At 48.6% G+C, this 15,667-nt stretch overlaps 1 protein-coding gene across 1 annotated transcript in view; it reads right to left on the bottom strand.

Annotated features, from left to right (window-relative positions):
• Nucleotides 1-4,071, bottom strand: part of LOC142589868 (fatty acid synthase-like) — a 58,812-nt gene extending 54,741 nt beyond the window's left edge. The window contains exons 1-3 of the mRNA XM_075701512.1: nucleotides 3,936-4,071; nucleotides 2,332-2,658; nucleotides 835-1,035 (exon numbers count right to left, since the gene is read on the bottom strand). Of these exons, the coding sequence (XP_075557627.1) occupies nucleotides 835-1,035; nucleotides 2,332-2,658; nucleotides 3,936-4,068 (661 nt within the window). The 5' untranslated portion in view covers nucleotides 4,069-4,071. The remainder of the gene's footprint in view (nucleotides 1-834; nucleotides 1,036-2,331; nucleotides 2,659-3,935) is intronic.
• Between the last annotated feature and the right edge of the window lie 11,596 nt (nucleotides 4,072-15,667).

Below are 15,667 nucleotides of genomic sequence, written 5' to 3'. Positions count from 1 at the left end.
CTTTGCCCCGCAGTGGGCGTAGCCAGGCTGATGATGATGATGAGGTTAGGCGACGCAAGCGGCTTGCGTACGCAAGAACTAGGGGCGATGGTACTGCGCATGTTCAGACCCAGGTATACGTGCTTGCGCATGCGCTGTACCGTGGCCCCTAGTTCTGCGTACGCAAACCGCTTGCGTGCCCTAATCTAAAACTCTCTAAGTTGTTACTCAATCGTCGGCGCTTTAGATCCAAGGCAGCGCACATTAAAGGAAGGCTGGGCAATGGAGGGAGGCGGACCCAGTGCTGTAAAAAAGAAAAAAGAACACTCGTCTCGTCGAAAAAGACAACCTCGAAATCAAGAGATGCTTAAGAGGGGAGACTTACAGCCTAACAAGACGTGTTGTCGAGCGAGTTGGTTCAGTAAGTGAACAGACTAAATCAATATAACACGAACATCATAGGCGCTCACTATAACGACTGATGTATTTCAGGAAAAAGTGAAAAATAGTTCATTATCCGCAAGTGCATGGAAGAGAAACGCCACCAGGCGCTACAAAAAAAGAAAGTCAGACGGTTTTTCTTTTGTTTCTTGTTTCACTCTCACGCGATCTTTTTTATACTGAGGATACTTCCCACGAAAAGACGCGCAGACACACACGCTTGATCCGCCCCCGGTCAAGTGCGCGCCCCCCTGAAAAAAAATATTTCTCACTCCCACACTGGTCGGTTGGCTTCATGCTGTTGTGACAAAAAAAGAAGAAACATCGTGACCCCCCCCCCCCCGCTTCCCTTTATACTTCGTGCATGGACATTTCTCTAGCGCCTTCGCCTTTACTACAAGATGGCGCACTCACCGCCCGCGTCGAAAGCCTTGCACCTCCCTTCCTCCGACAGCGTGCCCAGGCGGTGAAAGTGCACGGAAGCCGTGGGATCAAGCGTGACGTTGCTTCCTCCCACGATGGCCGCCTCGCAGCGGCCGGAGCGTAGAGCCAGCACGGCCTCGTGCAAAGCCGTCATCGTCGACGAGCAGGCGGTGTCGACCGTGAGACTCGGGCCTGGATGCGAAAGCACAGAGAAGAAGCGGCGCTGCGGTGAACGCCCACCGTTCTTCGTCGAGCGCCTCCAACAGCGGCCACGTATGGCGGTTTTTCTGCCCTTCACTCAATGCTCGCGAAGAGGTACGCTGAAGAGGAGTATTACGCTAAGCTGCATTACGTTAAGCTGTTAACAGAGCGGTCGTCTTAAGGTAAGCGTGGGCTTGATAAGCCAGAAATAAACTCAATAACGAAAGTTGGGTAGTGACAACTCCTTGAAGCTTTCGTGCCGCCTCGCAGTGACGTCACTGATTTGAACTGCAAAGCTTCTTAACTAATAGTGAACAGTGTCTGTTAGAATATACCCTAGTTAAATGCTAAACAAGAAATACAGTGTAAAGGAACCAAACATTGAACCTCACAACGCCTGCCTACCTGCGTAGCGTGCCTGCCTGCTCAGTCTGACTGCCTACCTGCGCAGCCTGCTTACATGCGCAGCCTGCCTGAACAGCCTGCCTGAACAGCCTGCCTACATGTGCAGCCTGCCTGCACAGCATGCCTGCTCAGCCTGACTTACTACCTGCGCAGCCTGTCTACATGCGCAGCCTGCCTGAACAGCCTGCCTACCTGACCATCCTGTTACCTGCGCTGCCTGCCTACATGTGCAGCCTGCCTGCAGAGGATGCCTGCTTAGCCTGCCTGACCAGCCTGCCTACATGTGCAGCCTTCCTGCAAAGCATGCCTGCCTGCTGAGCCTGACTGCCTACCTGCGCTGCCTGCCTGACCATCCTGCCTACATGTGCTGCCTGCCTACGCAGCATACCTGCTTGCTTAGCCTGACTGCCTACTTGACCAGCCTGCCTACATGTGCAGCCTGCCTGCACAGCATGCCTGCTCAGCCTACCTGCGCAGCCTGCTTACATGTGCAGCCTTCCTGCACAGCATGCCTGCCTGCTCAGCCTGACTGGCTACCTGTGCAGCCTGCCTACCTGCGCAGCCTGCCTGACCATCTTGCCTACATTTGCAGCCTGCCTACACAGCATACCTGCTCGCTTAGCCTGACTGCCTACCTGCGCAGCCTGCCTACCTGACCATCCTGCCTGCTCAGCCTGACTGCCTAACTTCCTACCTGCGCAGCCTGCCTCCATGCGCAGCCTGCCTGACCAGCCTGTCTATACCTGACCATCCTGCTTACATATGCAGCCTGCCTGCCCAGCGCGCCTACTTGCACAGCCTTCCTTACTGCACAGCCTGCCTGCACAGCCTACCTGCAGAGCCAGCCAGTCAGCCAGTCAGTGGAAACTGCACACTGCTTACCGTGGAAGTCGAGCGAGTACGAGACGCGGTTGGAGAACATGGCCCGGCATCCTCCGAGCATAGCATAGCCGTCCAGTTTTTTCTGGTCCATCTTGAACGCGTCGGACGACTCGGAGTTCGAGGTGCCGACGAAGACGCCAATATTTCGACCACGCAGAGTTTCGGGGTCATATCCGGCATCCACGATGGTCTCGTACGATGTCTCCAGCAGTAGCCGCAGCTGGGGATCCATCACGTGCGCCTGCTTCGGGTGGGCCTGGAAGAACTGCGCGTCGAAACGGGACAAGTCGCGGATCTTGCCGTGCCTTCTAGGTAAGCCCAGGTGCCCTGCGAAATGTGTGACGATCACGGTAGGAGCGTGAATACATTGTCGATTGGTGCATATTGCTCTGCGTGGAACATAGAAAAAAATACTGCGTTTAATATAAAGCTTGATGCAGCCTCGACCTATAGGAGTTCGTTTCGTGCGCTTCATTCATTCATTCATCTAAAGAGGGGGCCAAGTGACCTTAAACCTGGAAGGGGGAACAGGTACTGCGCGAGGAGTGTGGTGTGCCCTTCTGAACAGAGATGGCAGGACTAAGCAGAAACTACTTCATGTTTCATTGTTATGGCGTATTTCATGCCCACACTTGTTGTTTTTCGACATTTATCTTTGTTCTAGCTATGTTTCAGTAACTTTCGTTTATTTCTTATGCTTGTAAAACAGCGGGCTCTGCAGTGGTTATTTGTACAAAGCATCATCCGCATGATCGCGGACAAAGCAACCGTTCTCTAACAGCCCGATTTTATTTACCCAGGTGGATAAGTGAAGATACGACATTTGTGACAATACAGTATACATTGACGCTGGATTCCGAGATTGTGGCGTCATGTTGCGACATTCGAACAAAAAATATTTCTCAGGTGCTTTTCGTAGTCCGCGACTACATAACCGTACCACACAAATTAGTGCCAATATTTTCTAGAGAAGGGCGGCAAGAATATGAAGAAACCAGTGATATTACAGCTGGTGCCATCTAAGCTAATTCAAGAGCGAAGTATTTTCTTCGGTTATTCCTTCTGGTTTACCGTCGAATGGAATGATTGCCAATGTTCAATATATTGTACTGGGTGTCTCAAAGAGGTTTCATAACAGTGACTTAATTCTGATGGCATGACACTTTGCTCCAGCCACCACAGGCATGATGTGCACCAGCCGCGTCGTACAACGTAATGGCCGTGCTTACACTTTATTCTTTTGTTCAATGTGGCTAGCTGTCAAGTGTCTGTAAACACTATAGAAGACGGTTTTTCTGGTCTGCAAGTCAGACTGCGAGAATGGTATGTATTTCCATATTACTTATATAGTTGGTTGGTTAGTTAGTTATTTAGTTGCAATTGACCAAGTTGCAATTAACAGCCCCCGTGTTTGGCTCCAAACCGCTACGTAGCTTAAGTGTTTGACTCTACCAGTCACCGCCTTTCATTCATTTAATAATTTATAGTCGCGGAGACGCCGGAGACACGTAGTGCTTGTTTGCCAACATTTACAGTCGACTATCGATCAAGCAATCCGTCGATCAGTCAATTCTCGTTCAAACGAAGCATCGGACAGGACGCACCGGGAGGCCAGCGCGAGTCGTCCTCCGTGACCATGTCGACGCCTGCGTAGAGCTTCTCCTTGAATTGGACAAGGTGGTCCGCTTGCGGAAAGTAGGCGGAGAAGCCGGTGATCACTATATCTTCTTCCGCCATTGCTTGCCTGATGAGAAAAACAAAGACAAAGTTGCGGCACTTTTTTCGTTGCTTATCTTACCAGTGATAGTTATAAGTCTAGCAAGCCTAAGTATTTGGTAAATACTCTAATCGCACTGCACGCTTACTGGAAAATGCCCTTGAGCACTCTTTTCTCTGCACGCTTTAACTCGGTCACACATCTCACTGCCTGCTTCCCCACACTATAGGTAAAGCTTAACCCCGAGGCTTAAGAACCTTACGCAATGGCCACGGCTAGTGGCCGTGAAATGCGTTGCTGGGTCTAGACAACTGGACTCAGCACCGAGGCCGGGCACTCAGCTGGACTCTGACAGTAACTACTTGAACTGATAGTCTTTGGAAATACCCTCTCTCTCTCTCTCTCTCTCTCTCTCTCTCTCTATATATATATATATATATATATATATATATATATATATATATATATATATATATATATATATATATATATATATATTGTAATGGGTGCACTGAACAGTTCCGATGGTAACGTCTCTTCGTAACCGAGGAGGCAGGTGACGCAGAGCAGGAACAGCTGGTAGCTCGAACGGCTCGAACAATATATATATATATATATCTGTGTGTGTGTGTGTGTGTGTGTGTGTGTGTGTGTGTGTGTGTGTGTGTGTGTGTGTGTGTGTGTGTGTGTGTGTGTGTGTGTGTGTGTGTGTGTGTGTGTGTGTGTGTGTGTGTGTGTGTGTGTGTGTGTGCCTGTCTGACTCGTATGTGCCCACAATGGTCGTCCTCGTCGTCATTTGTCCTAGCGCGTTGCACAGGTTTTGGTCTAATAAAAGCAGGAATGTTACCCTAACGTGTCATAAATCGCGACACATAGAGGTCGGCACCGTTGAACGCCGAATATTTCAGCGAAGGCTACATCAACACGGCACGAACAATACGGTATAGTTTTGGGCAAGGAGGGCGCCGTTGTGATACGTGGAATTCCGTTTCGTTGCGATAGCGATTACGCGGACACTCCAGGCTCGCCGTCGCCGTGATGTTTCTCATTAAACTCAAGTGCGATGACGTCGCGACCACACGCCGTAGGCGCGAGCGAAGGCTCGCGAGGGTGAGCCGAGAAGTACGGCGGCTTGATGCGACGGCGTCTTCTCGCGCTCGCAAGGGTTCGAGGCGGCCTGGGTGCGGGTCGTGCCTTCTCTCCCGCGCAAAGGAGGAGTGATGGTCAGGTTATGCGCATCTCCTCTTCTATACAGCTGCGGCGGCCGCGCACGTCATGTATCTTGGAGGCAAGCTGCGCTAGCTGGGTTCGAAGGCTAGCCGACCGGATACAGCTGATGGCTTCGAGTGCGCTGTGTTATTCTCACGCGCCTAGTTCGCGTTGAAACGAGATGAAGCCCGAATTCGAATTCGCTCGCCACTGGTGCGGCTCTTCACCATGCGAGCGCTCTGACAACTAGTGTCCGCTTTCATCAAGTGAGATGAGTTCATGTTTGCTCGTGCGCGCGTAACCACGCGCTTGTTAAGTTATTTAGTAAGCGAATGCTTACAGCAGTCTACGCAGGTGATAAAACGACTAAGCTTACTACGTATGACTGTCTAATAACTCGCTATCGCAATCAATGCTTCGCCTGTCTGGCGAAACTGACTTTTCTAATGAACCGGAATGCCTGACCGGCACGCGGACGTCTCGAGAAGTAGACAAATACTTGACAGACAAGTCCAACTATACACATGTAAACCAACAAGCCATTCTGAGACATTTTCGTACTATCCGCAGTCGTTCAAAGGCGAAGAGCGGAGCGCGTGGTTTTTGGGCATCCAAGCGAAATGCAAAAAGCTCGAAGGCGTACGACCATGCAGCTCTGATGAGCCACTGACACCACTTGTGGATAAAAAAATGGCTCGCCCATCTCGGCACCTTTTGCTTTTCGCAGGGCTGCGCGAGAACCGCGCGCTCTTCTGTTCGAAATTGAATTACTGTACATGCGTTCTTTTCTTCACATTGTGCTTTTATGTACCGTTTCCACATGTCAACTCTAGATTCTAGAGCCTGAAAAGCAATGCCTCAGAGATTAAAAAAGAAAGGTTATATCTACCTGCTCCACTTTGTTCGTGTCAGCGGACGCCGCAGATTGTGCCATGGTAAACATTCAGCTTGTAAACCATTACTGATTAACGCCTTAGGAGCTAAAGTGATCACTAACCTTCTAAGTATCAATTTGAGAGCACACGCCACTGCAATTACAAAAAACAAAATTCTGGCTGAACCCATCTCTCGATGAACGTGTAGACGCTATTGGCGCGAGCACTGAAGCAATGCGGCGACACAACGTACTGGGGGCGAGCTCCACCACTGGAAAAGCTGGCGCCACCGTCGGCGTGACGTGTAATTAGGGTCACGTGGACACAGCAGCCGCGTCGGCTGCTCCGGAAGCGCAGAAGCGAGCTGAAAACGAAAGTTTCAAGTCCCACCTGCGCTGCGGTTCTGATTAAGTAGAGAGGCTTTACCGCCTTGGATGTCTGCTTGACAACAGTTGAAAGTACTATAATAGGTAGTGGCTGTCTTTGGAGGCGTGCAGCATGGCAAGCTAGTGCTCAGTGCCGGACTTACGCAACGGAGCCTGGTGTCAGCCTTATTCACACGTAGCTGAGGACAACGAGCTGCGTGAAGCTTGGCTCGCGAAACTTAGAACCGGCAGACAGCCATCGACTACAAGTCGGGTACGCAGCAAGCACAAACGCGAGGAAGATTTCTGCTACGGCGCCGGGACTGCGCGATGTTCGGTGAGCAGCAGAAAACGCGCACTGAGACGCTCGTCCGCGCCCGCTGCCCGGCTAATGTCATGACGGTTTGGTCTATGAACTTGTCGCTGCTATAGATACTGGCAAGTTCACTGGAACGGAAAGGGAGCGGCAAGACGCACATTAAAAAAAAGCATATGGTCATGTTTGTGTTATGAATTAATGCGCTGGATTACGAAAAAGAAGTAGCGGGAAATCGATCGCTGAGAAGACCGATAAACATGCAGTGCGACGCAACTTGCGAAATAATATTGAAATGTCCAAGAATTTAAAAGGCAAAGATTGAATCGTCGCGACGGCACATCACAGTCGCCGTAGCTAGGCGTCGAAGTCTCTATAATGAAACTATTTTTGAGCAGTTCTGATAGCGTCCACGCAACAATGGTTGCTAGTGTACTGTCATGTGCTCATATGCTGCGGCCTAAAGCTCACGGCACGGTGCGAAAACGCGCTCACAGCGAAAGCAAAACATTGTGCTCGGACATGCGTGCAGACGCGCAGTCAGTCGCTGCGAACCCGTGCGCTCGCTGCATTGACGCTTCATTCTGCTACGCTCCATTTGGTTATACAGACAACCCACAAATGATAACATATTTCACACAGTTTACTCTCCGCGTTTGCCTACCTTTCACGCAAGAAGCCGGTTCGGGAGACTCCATATAGCGGCGTTCACTATATATATTGGGTAAATAGATAGCGTCTGTAAACGATTCTGTGCTTCCAGTTTCCCAAGATTGTTATATGGACAGTTAAAAACTTCCCTCGTTTTCTGAGTACTTACATAAGTGTCCAGGAGGGCTGCCGCGTGGTGTTTTTATTGAGCGCCGTAAGCGAAACCTATGACGAGCGCGCCGCGTGATCCCTCATACTACGCAAGGGAGGCGCGTCCGACAGACGGCGACCCCGTAAGTCCTCGCCCCCCCAATACTGCCAACGCCGAAACGCGTCACGTGTGAGACGTGTATGGAGCCGGGCTTGTCTCCCTCGCCTCTCAGTGGACACGCCGCGCCATCTATCGTCGCCGCCGCGGATTACGCACGTGGAGCATGTCCGAACATGTATTCGGACAAACCTGTCGGAAAGTTTACGACGCAGCTTCGATTCTGCCCAGCAGCGGACAAATTTGGAAGGATGGTTTTGTCATGGAAGGTCACAACTGTGTGTTCCTGCCTTCTCTCTTCGTCATATTGCGCTGCCCCTTCAATACGTTCAACCAGTACCAACTCGCTCAAATGTCGATGTTGTGAGTTCAGCGCTGTCCTGTGTGTTGCTGCCTTCTGTCTTCGTCATGTTGCGCTGCCCCTTCAAGACGTTCAACCAGTGGCAATACCCCGGTGACCAAAGTCAGGCGTCAGCGAGTTTCGTTGAACAGCGGCACAAACACGGTGACACCTATGTCGACCCAAGTTGGTCCGATGGTCGGTTTCCAACCCTGTTATCCTTCAGCACAGCAACCCGACGCTACGAGCCCATTAGACCATAGGCTACCTCGTGACGCAAGTTGGCGGCAAAACGGTTAGACAAACACCCAGACAGACAGTCCCCGAAAATAATAATATTTGGGGTTTTACGTGCCAAAACCACTTTCTGATTATGAGGCACGCTGTAGTGGAGGACTCCGGAAATTTTGACCACCTGGGGTTCTTTAACGTGCACCTAAATCTAAGCACACGGGTGTTTTCGCATTTCGCCCCCATCGAAATGCGGCCGCCGTGGTCGGGATTCGATCCCGCGACCTCGTGCTCAGCAGCCCAACACCATAGCCACTGAGCAACCACGGCGGGTACAGTCCCCGAAAAGTGCGTGAAGTTGCCAAAGAACGGTAATCGCGTTAAAAAAATTCTGGGATTTTTTTACTTGCCAAAATCGCGATCTAATGTTCAGGCATACTATAGCGGGGTACCCAGGATTAATGTTGGCTATCTGGGGTTCTTTACTGTGCACCCAATGCAAGGTAGCGAATCATAATTTTTCTGCATTCCGCCCCGATCACAGTGCGGCTGGGATCGAACTCGCAACATTGTGCTCGGCAGAGCGACCCCCACAGCCACTCAGCTGCCACGGCAGGTTGCGATATTTTCGAATCCACGCTATTCAAACGCCACTACACTGAAAGACTTCGTTGAACTATATGCCGACGGTGAAATACGATCGACGTGCCGAAAATAACGCCTGCCAGTACCTGCTCGTGAGTGATGGACACTTATACACACGGCAGGCCATCACGAAAGATGTTTGTCGCTCCACTCCGGACTTGACCTAATTGTCGTCTCTCCTATACGTCACAATGCCGCTCTGAGAGAGGCTCACCAGTCAAATGGCAGCTTGCAATGATCGCGATATATCACGTTTCTATAGCTGGATCGCCCTTAGACGTCATGAAAACAGTCCCTACTCGGACGCGTTCTCGACCGACTGCCCTTCGCTCAAAGAGCTGTCCTTTGTCAAAATTGGCCGTACGCTGTCTTTTACAGATGGAATGCGGCCAGCTTTTTTTTTTTCTTATGCAATTTCAATTTTGTTTCCGATTGTAGGCGCAGATACTGAAAACATTGCTCTGTTTTCTTTTTCTCTTTTGTTCTTGTTTTTTTTCCTTACGCTGAATCAAAGCGAAACCACAGCTCCAAATGTTTGATGTTTGCGATAAGATGAACCGTCGAGAAAGAGACCAGACAGGTGTCGTGTTAGCACCCTGCCCGAGTGTGTTTGCTACGGTGTTTTTGCTTTTTCGTCTGATAGTGGTGCATTTCCGATGGTCACAAACAACTCAGAGAAATGCATAAATAAACTTTTAGCGCGAGCAGGACGCTGCAAGAAGGAGACAGGACCAATGCGCTATTCTCAACTGACTCCTTTACTGCGTCGCGCACCTGTTCAGTACGAAAGCGGGTATGAGGAGCATGTGCAGGGAAGCCATCATGACATCAGAAAGGTCACGAGAGCAAGAAGATTCTAGAAAACAAAATTCACCGTCGCGCTTAGCAACGGAAGTAGCAATGCCACATTTGTGAAACGAGCGAACTTTTCTTTTGTCGTTCTGTCGGCGTTGAAATTTCGTTATGAATACGCAACGGCCAGCCCGTCAATGAATCTTGCCGAACTACGAGAAATAAAAATTTTTTTTTCCCGAAAGCTATGTCCTTTTTGGCAAGTTACCACCACTTTCCTGTATCGTATATGTCAGTTTCTAACCAAGGTTATATAAAACTTCTGGAGTGGCATCCTTGCAGCTGCCAACAAAGGTAGCGAAGCCGCGGCAGCCATATTGCTAGGGGCAAAAGAGGCGCGTCTCCAGCATAGGCGGCAGCGGAGTGCGTATACGCGGCATGCGGTTGTGCTTTTGGTTCCGCATTAAGAAAAAATTGAGAAGAAACCTCTTTAAGTTATATTTGAGATCTCAGTTGTGTGTCGTCGTCGAAATAATTTTTTCTGCATCCATTTCCTGCAGGGGCTTCAAGATGAGCAACAGGCGGGACGCGTCGCCAACTGGGCTTCTTCAATCAATCAATCAATCAATCAATCAATCAATCAATCAATCAATCAATCAATCAATCAATCAATCAATCAATCAATCAATCAATCAATCAATCAATGGAACTTTTATTTCTCCACGAGAAATATTGGTGCGACGGTTCGCTGTGTTAAATGTTCTCTCGTGGGATGTGACTGCGTAATATGTATTGTACCGCTGATTACCCGCTGGTTGAATAGAAAGATTTTTCAGGCACCTTTCGTGAATACCTATAAAACACCTCCCACCAGCAAGTTCTGACAATAAGCCGCGACCACCGACTTCATTCATTGCATCTCTCGCGAGTGGGGGCCTATCGTGTGGCTGTGGACATGTGGAGAAACTGCACTTCATATTTTTGATCTGCCCGGCCAGGCAGTTCCAAGAAGGCCCACACGCCATTTGAGACCTTGCTCTGTGCGCAATGCTCTGTTGTAGTTGGTAGAAAACTGCCAAGATGGATTTATCAAGAAAGACACTGCAAACCATACATTCAGCATCCTGAAACACTTGGTATTTATATACCAAATCCAGAGTTCGTGTCATCGAACTTCACGCGGACATTCACTCATAATTTATATGCGCCTAAACAAATTGATGGCTCTCATCCATGGCGGCGAGAATTTTTTTTTTAATGTAACATACGCATTGCAGTGGCCCAGTCGGAAACATTCAGACAGAAATTAACATATTAGTCAGCAATGCTACACAAACACTTTTTCAGTGACGCGTGAACTTTTCAAAACGCAGATACGTATATTGGTTCACTTCAATATCAGTTTGCAGCTTACGTTCAACGTCCTATGATTTTTTCTTAAGAATACATGTCTCGAAAGCCGTGTTTGTGCTCCTCACAATACGCTAGATTAGGTCGCACAGCATTCTGCACAGCATTCGCACAGCATTCTGCACCTCGCACAGCATTCTGCACAGCATTCGCACAGCATTCTGCACATCGCACAGCATTCTGCACTCTCGTAATTGGAATTGAGCCCAAGCGCTTTTCTGTTCAAAACCATAACAAAACACACTGTTTTTTTGTGGGCGTGTGGGCACGTGTTTGCGAACGAACAGGAAGCCAGTGATACACGCAGACGCGCGCACAAGGTAAACGAAAGTGGAGTGGGCTTTGATTCTCCTTATTTACCTGATACTCCTGGCTCTATGAACGCTGCACTTGCAAGCCTTTCTTTCTTTTTTGGTCATAAATCGAGCGTTCGTCCTTTTTTTTGTTTCTGCGCGCTCTCACTAGTTTCCGTATTACAAGCACATGTTGCACGGTAAGCGTGCAAACCAAATTTAGAGGAGGTCGTGGAAAAATGCGCACGTCACACAACCCGAGCCAGCTGCGCTACATAGCACCACACCGAAGTGAAGTGCCAGCGACTTCTTGATACGTAAATTTTACGCGCGTGCGTACGAGTACTTTCCTAACCGTTCCCAACTGAAGCAAACGTATACACTCAACACATCCCGTCGTGAGCAAACGGCGAGAGCTTATGTTTCAGAGGGAACGTTAACGGGAACCGGCGGGGGTATCTAATACTTTAACGTGCCTGGTGTGGCCACGACTATACTGAGATGACGCAATGCCCTCGATTGAGGCGTGCCACAATAAGTTCAACACTGTTCTGACCGCGCACAACCAGTAAGCACGACAAACGCACCTCCAAGCTATGCTACGGCGGCGACTCGATCATTTTCGGGCTTTTTGCCCCTATCAAGATGGCGGCGACCAGCTTCACTTTTTGGAGAGCCCCCTCCACTCCAGGAGTGTAAGTACACGACCTCCTTGTTTGTAACCTGTTTCTTCTAGCCTCTTTCGTGGGCCGGTCCCGAAGATGCTGCGGTCTAAACATAAGTGCCATTGGTGCCCCTGGGTACGTTACCCAACTAGGGCATGTACCCTTGGTGTTACTGGATAGGTCAGCGGGAACTTTCTGTAAGGTTACGCTATTATTGAAGTACCTATATGGGGATATATTGTAATAGCCAAAATGAAGTCGGGCAGTACTCAACGCGTATTCTTTGGCTAGACAATTACCAATTTATAGAAATTCGGAATCGCAATGCCTGGTGAAAGGCCATTTGCTGTTCCAGCAACATGTTTCCCTGACAATATTCCAAGTAACGTTTTTCAACAATGCGGAAACACATTGTGAGAGAGCTTATTATATATAGCGTATAGGTTGAACTCTGGTTTCCCTCTTCAGTTATGTGTAAAATGTAAAAATGACTTCTATGAGACAATCGCTGGAACGATTTTAATAAAGTTTGTTGCACGTGAGAGAGAACATTAAATTATAATGACTAAGGCTCATTCTGATTTAAAACGTCGAATAATAATATAATATCCAAAATTCGGTAAGTTGAGAAAAAAATGACGCACGAGTTTTACAAATCCGGAGGAACTCTGCGCCAGAAAATAGATATCGCATTCTTTTAAACAGCATCTGTTAGAGCATGTAAAGCGAACGAATCTGATATATGAATTAAAAGTTTGGGTTAAATGATAAACTCTACGAGGATTCTGCTATAGTATTACTCATGAAATAGTGGTATATTTCAGAGCAGTGCATCAATTTTTCCGCTTTAGATTTAAGATTAGATGCAGTTTATATTGGGGTATCGTTATTTATTGCCCAGTTATACAGTTCTAATGTAGGCACTTGAGCTTCATTTCTTTTTTTCGATTTTGCGGCAACAATTCCTGCAGAAAACGATGTTCTCAATAAAAACTGCCTTCTACGATCACTATATTTCAACTTTTTTTCTTTTAAGTGCAACAAACCTCGCAAAATTATGTGCAGTAGTTGACGAGAAAAAGAACACATTTCTCACGCATTTAGGTAGGAGATCCCGAGCCAAAGCAAATTCCTCTTAACTGACGCCTTTTTTATCTCTTGATAGCGGATCCCTTATCTTTAATAATTTGAGACAGTGGCCCCAGAAACACGCGACAAAGTCCGCCTCCGATGGAGGCGGACTTTAAAAAGAACGCTCACGTACCACACGATCAGTGCAGGTTAAAGAACCCCAGCTGGTGAAAATCGAATCCAGAGTCCCCCACTACGGCATTCCACGGCTCATAATCAGACCGTGGTTCTGGCACGTAAAACTCCGGAACGTTATCTTTGTGTGCGTGTGTTTCCTTTTTCGCATAACAACTCACTAACAGTGACGTAGCCATATGTTTCACGTCGTGTGCAAAGACCTTACCTTCGTCTGCTTTTAGATGGAGCGCCCCCTGACACAAACAACAACAACAACAAAAAAGATCATATAGCTCCTTCCTGTTGAACAAGCTGTCCCATAGCGTATAGGTTTCGATTTTTTCGACAACTTAATTCCTACGATACATGCAGCTTTTGTTGCAACGCCGCAGAATAGCCTTCGTTCAGACCGACAGCAGCGGATTCAGTAGCCGTGGGGCATCCTGCGGATGAGTTCAATGTCCCGGCTTTGATTCCGTCTATCGGGAATTCACTTCTCATAGTCTTAGTGTTGCGTTCGTGATCAGACTTAATCTCGGTGACCCCACTATAAGGAGCGACTCGTTATCAGATCGTGGTTTCGACACGTAAAACCACATGGTTCTAAAACGAAAATGAAATTCCGTGGCCATGAACATGAACCAAAAAATGGTGAAATATTTTTATGGGGAATGAAATTGCTTGTGTAACAAAAAAGAAAGTCAGAACGTTAGTGGGCTGGAACAGTGCACAATGGTTTTATTCCAATGCTAGAAATATCGTGCGTCTCTAGAATGAACTTCTCTATTCAACGAAATAACCTGTATAGCGAAAGAATAATTCTGTTCAGGTTCCATTGTGAGTTGTGCGATGCTCGACATTTACAGCTAAGTTACCTGTATAACGAACAATTTCGGACGCCTCCAAGCACTTCCTTATAGAGCCCTTCGACTCTATTCCTTTTTCCCGCTTTGTCAGTGCTCTGAGCGGCGCCGGGTCCGCCTTGAACGGAACGGAATAGAGCGAAAGGAATTGTTACATTACATCTGCTCTGACCTCAGAGGTGATAGTGCCCAACAAAATATGCCTAACAGTGCCAGATAAATAAAGCAAACAGTGCGCACAGTGCGATAACCGAAACGCTACGGAGGTGGTATGTAAAAGAAAGACATAGAAATCCTTGAAACTAACCTTTTACGGAAACAGTAGGATGCTTTGCACAAATTTGTTGGCACAGCACCGGGTTTATCCTTGCGTGTGTCGATTCCCGGTCTCGGTGAGCCTCTATCTGCTGAACGATACCCTAACAGACGACAAATGCGGAAGCAGACACAGCGCGGCCTCCCGAGTTTAGTCGATTTGTTATTGTCTGTTCGCTCCTTATAAAGCTTCTGGTTACAGCGCCACCTGGTGAGTGAGCCGAATAAGTGGGTCAACAAACGGGATCATGCAGGGAGGGAACCTTCCCACGTCAACAGAGAAGACAGCGATGAGGATGGAATCCAGCTGAAGAAAGATGCCTTAGCCATGTGACAGATGTCACCTGTACAGCAGTGACATGTGTCGGTCGCCCTTGAGCCGCCATTGTCGCGAGCGCAAAAATAACTGCCGCTAATGACACATTGTCAAATATATACGGCCCGTACTGAGGAATATTGCTTTCCTCTTTGTCTGTATGCAGTGTGCATGTGCGGGTGTATGTGCGTATGTGTGTGCGTGCGCGTGTGCGTCTACGCGTGTTTCTTTATGCGCTTACAAATATAGGCCACAGCAGACCCTGTACATCACCATCATCATCAGTATATTCCATGTCCACTGCAATACGAAGGCCTCTCTCCCATCGACCTTCGATTAACCCCGTCCCGTGCCAGCTGATTGAATATCGTATGGTACCTATGGAATAGTACCGGCTGGTATGCGGTTTCCGCAGAAAATAAGCGCCCGGTCCCTCGCGTGGCGCAAACATATCCCCCTCGCGTGTTGTCAGAACGCCGACCGAGCAGATCCGGCGAAACGCTAATCGCAACGAAGCAAGGCGGGCCCGCATACTTGCAAAGACCACTCCGTTAGCTCAGACGTATAGCAACAATAGAGAGTTTTAGATTAGGGCGCCCCAACGCCTTGCATCTTCCAAATTTAAGACTCGCTAATGTTCTGTTGCATGTGCGGCGCACGCTTCAACTCAACGCGGGAGGCGCATAGACGTAGCGCTACGGGAAACACGAGGCCGAGGCTAAGCGACAACGTCGACAAAATTCCCAGGTGTCCTTCGCTGCCGCGTAAGAGACGCGAAGGCGAAAGACTCCTAAGGATTACTGCAATTCACCTTAAT

Source organism: Dermacentor variabilis, chromosome 8 (assembly GCF_050947875.1).
Source record: "Dermacentor variabilis isolate Ectoservices chromosome 8, ASM5094787v1, whole genome shotgun sequence".
In the NCBI taxonomy this organism is placed as follows: Eukaryota; Metazoa; Arthropoda; class Arachnida; order Ixodida; family Ixodidae; genus Dermacentor; species Dermacentor variabilis.
This window is presented reverse-complemented; position numbering and strand designations above follow the sequence as displayed.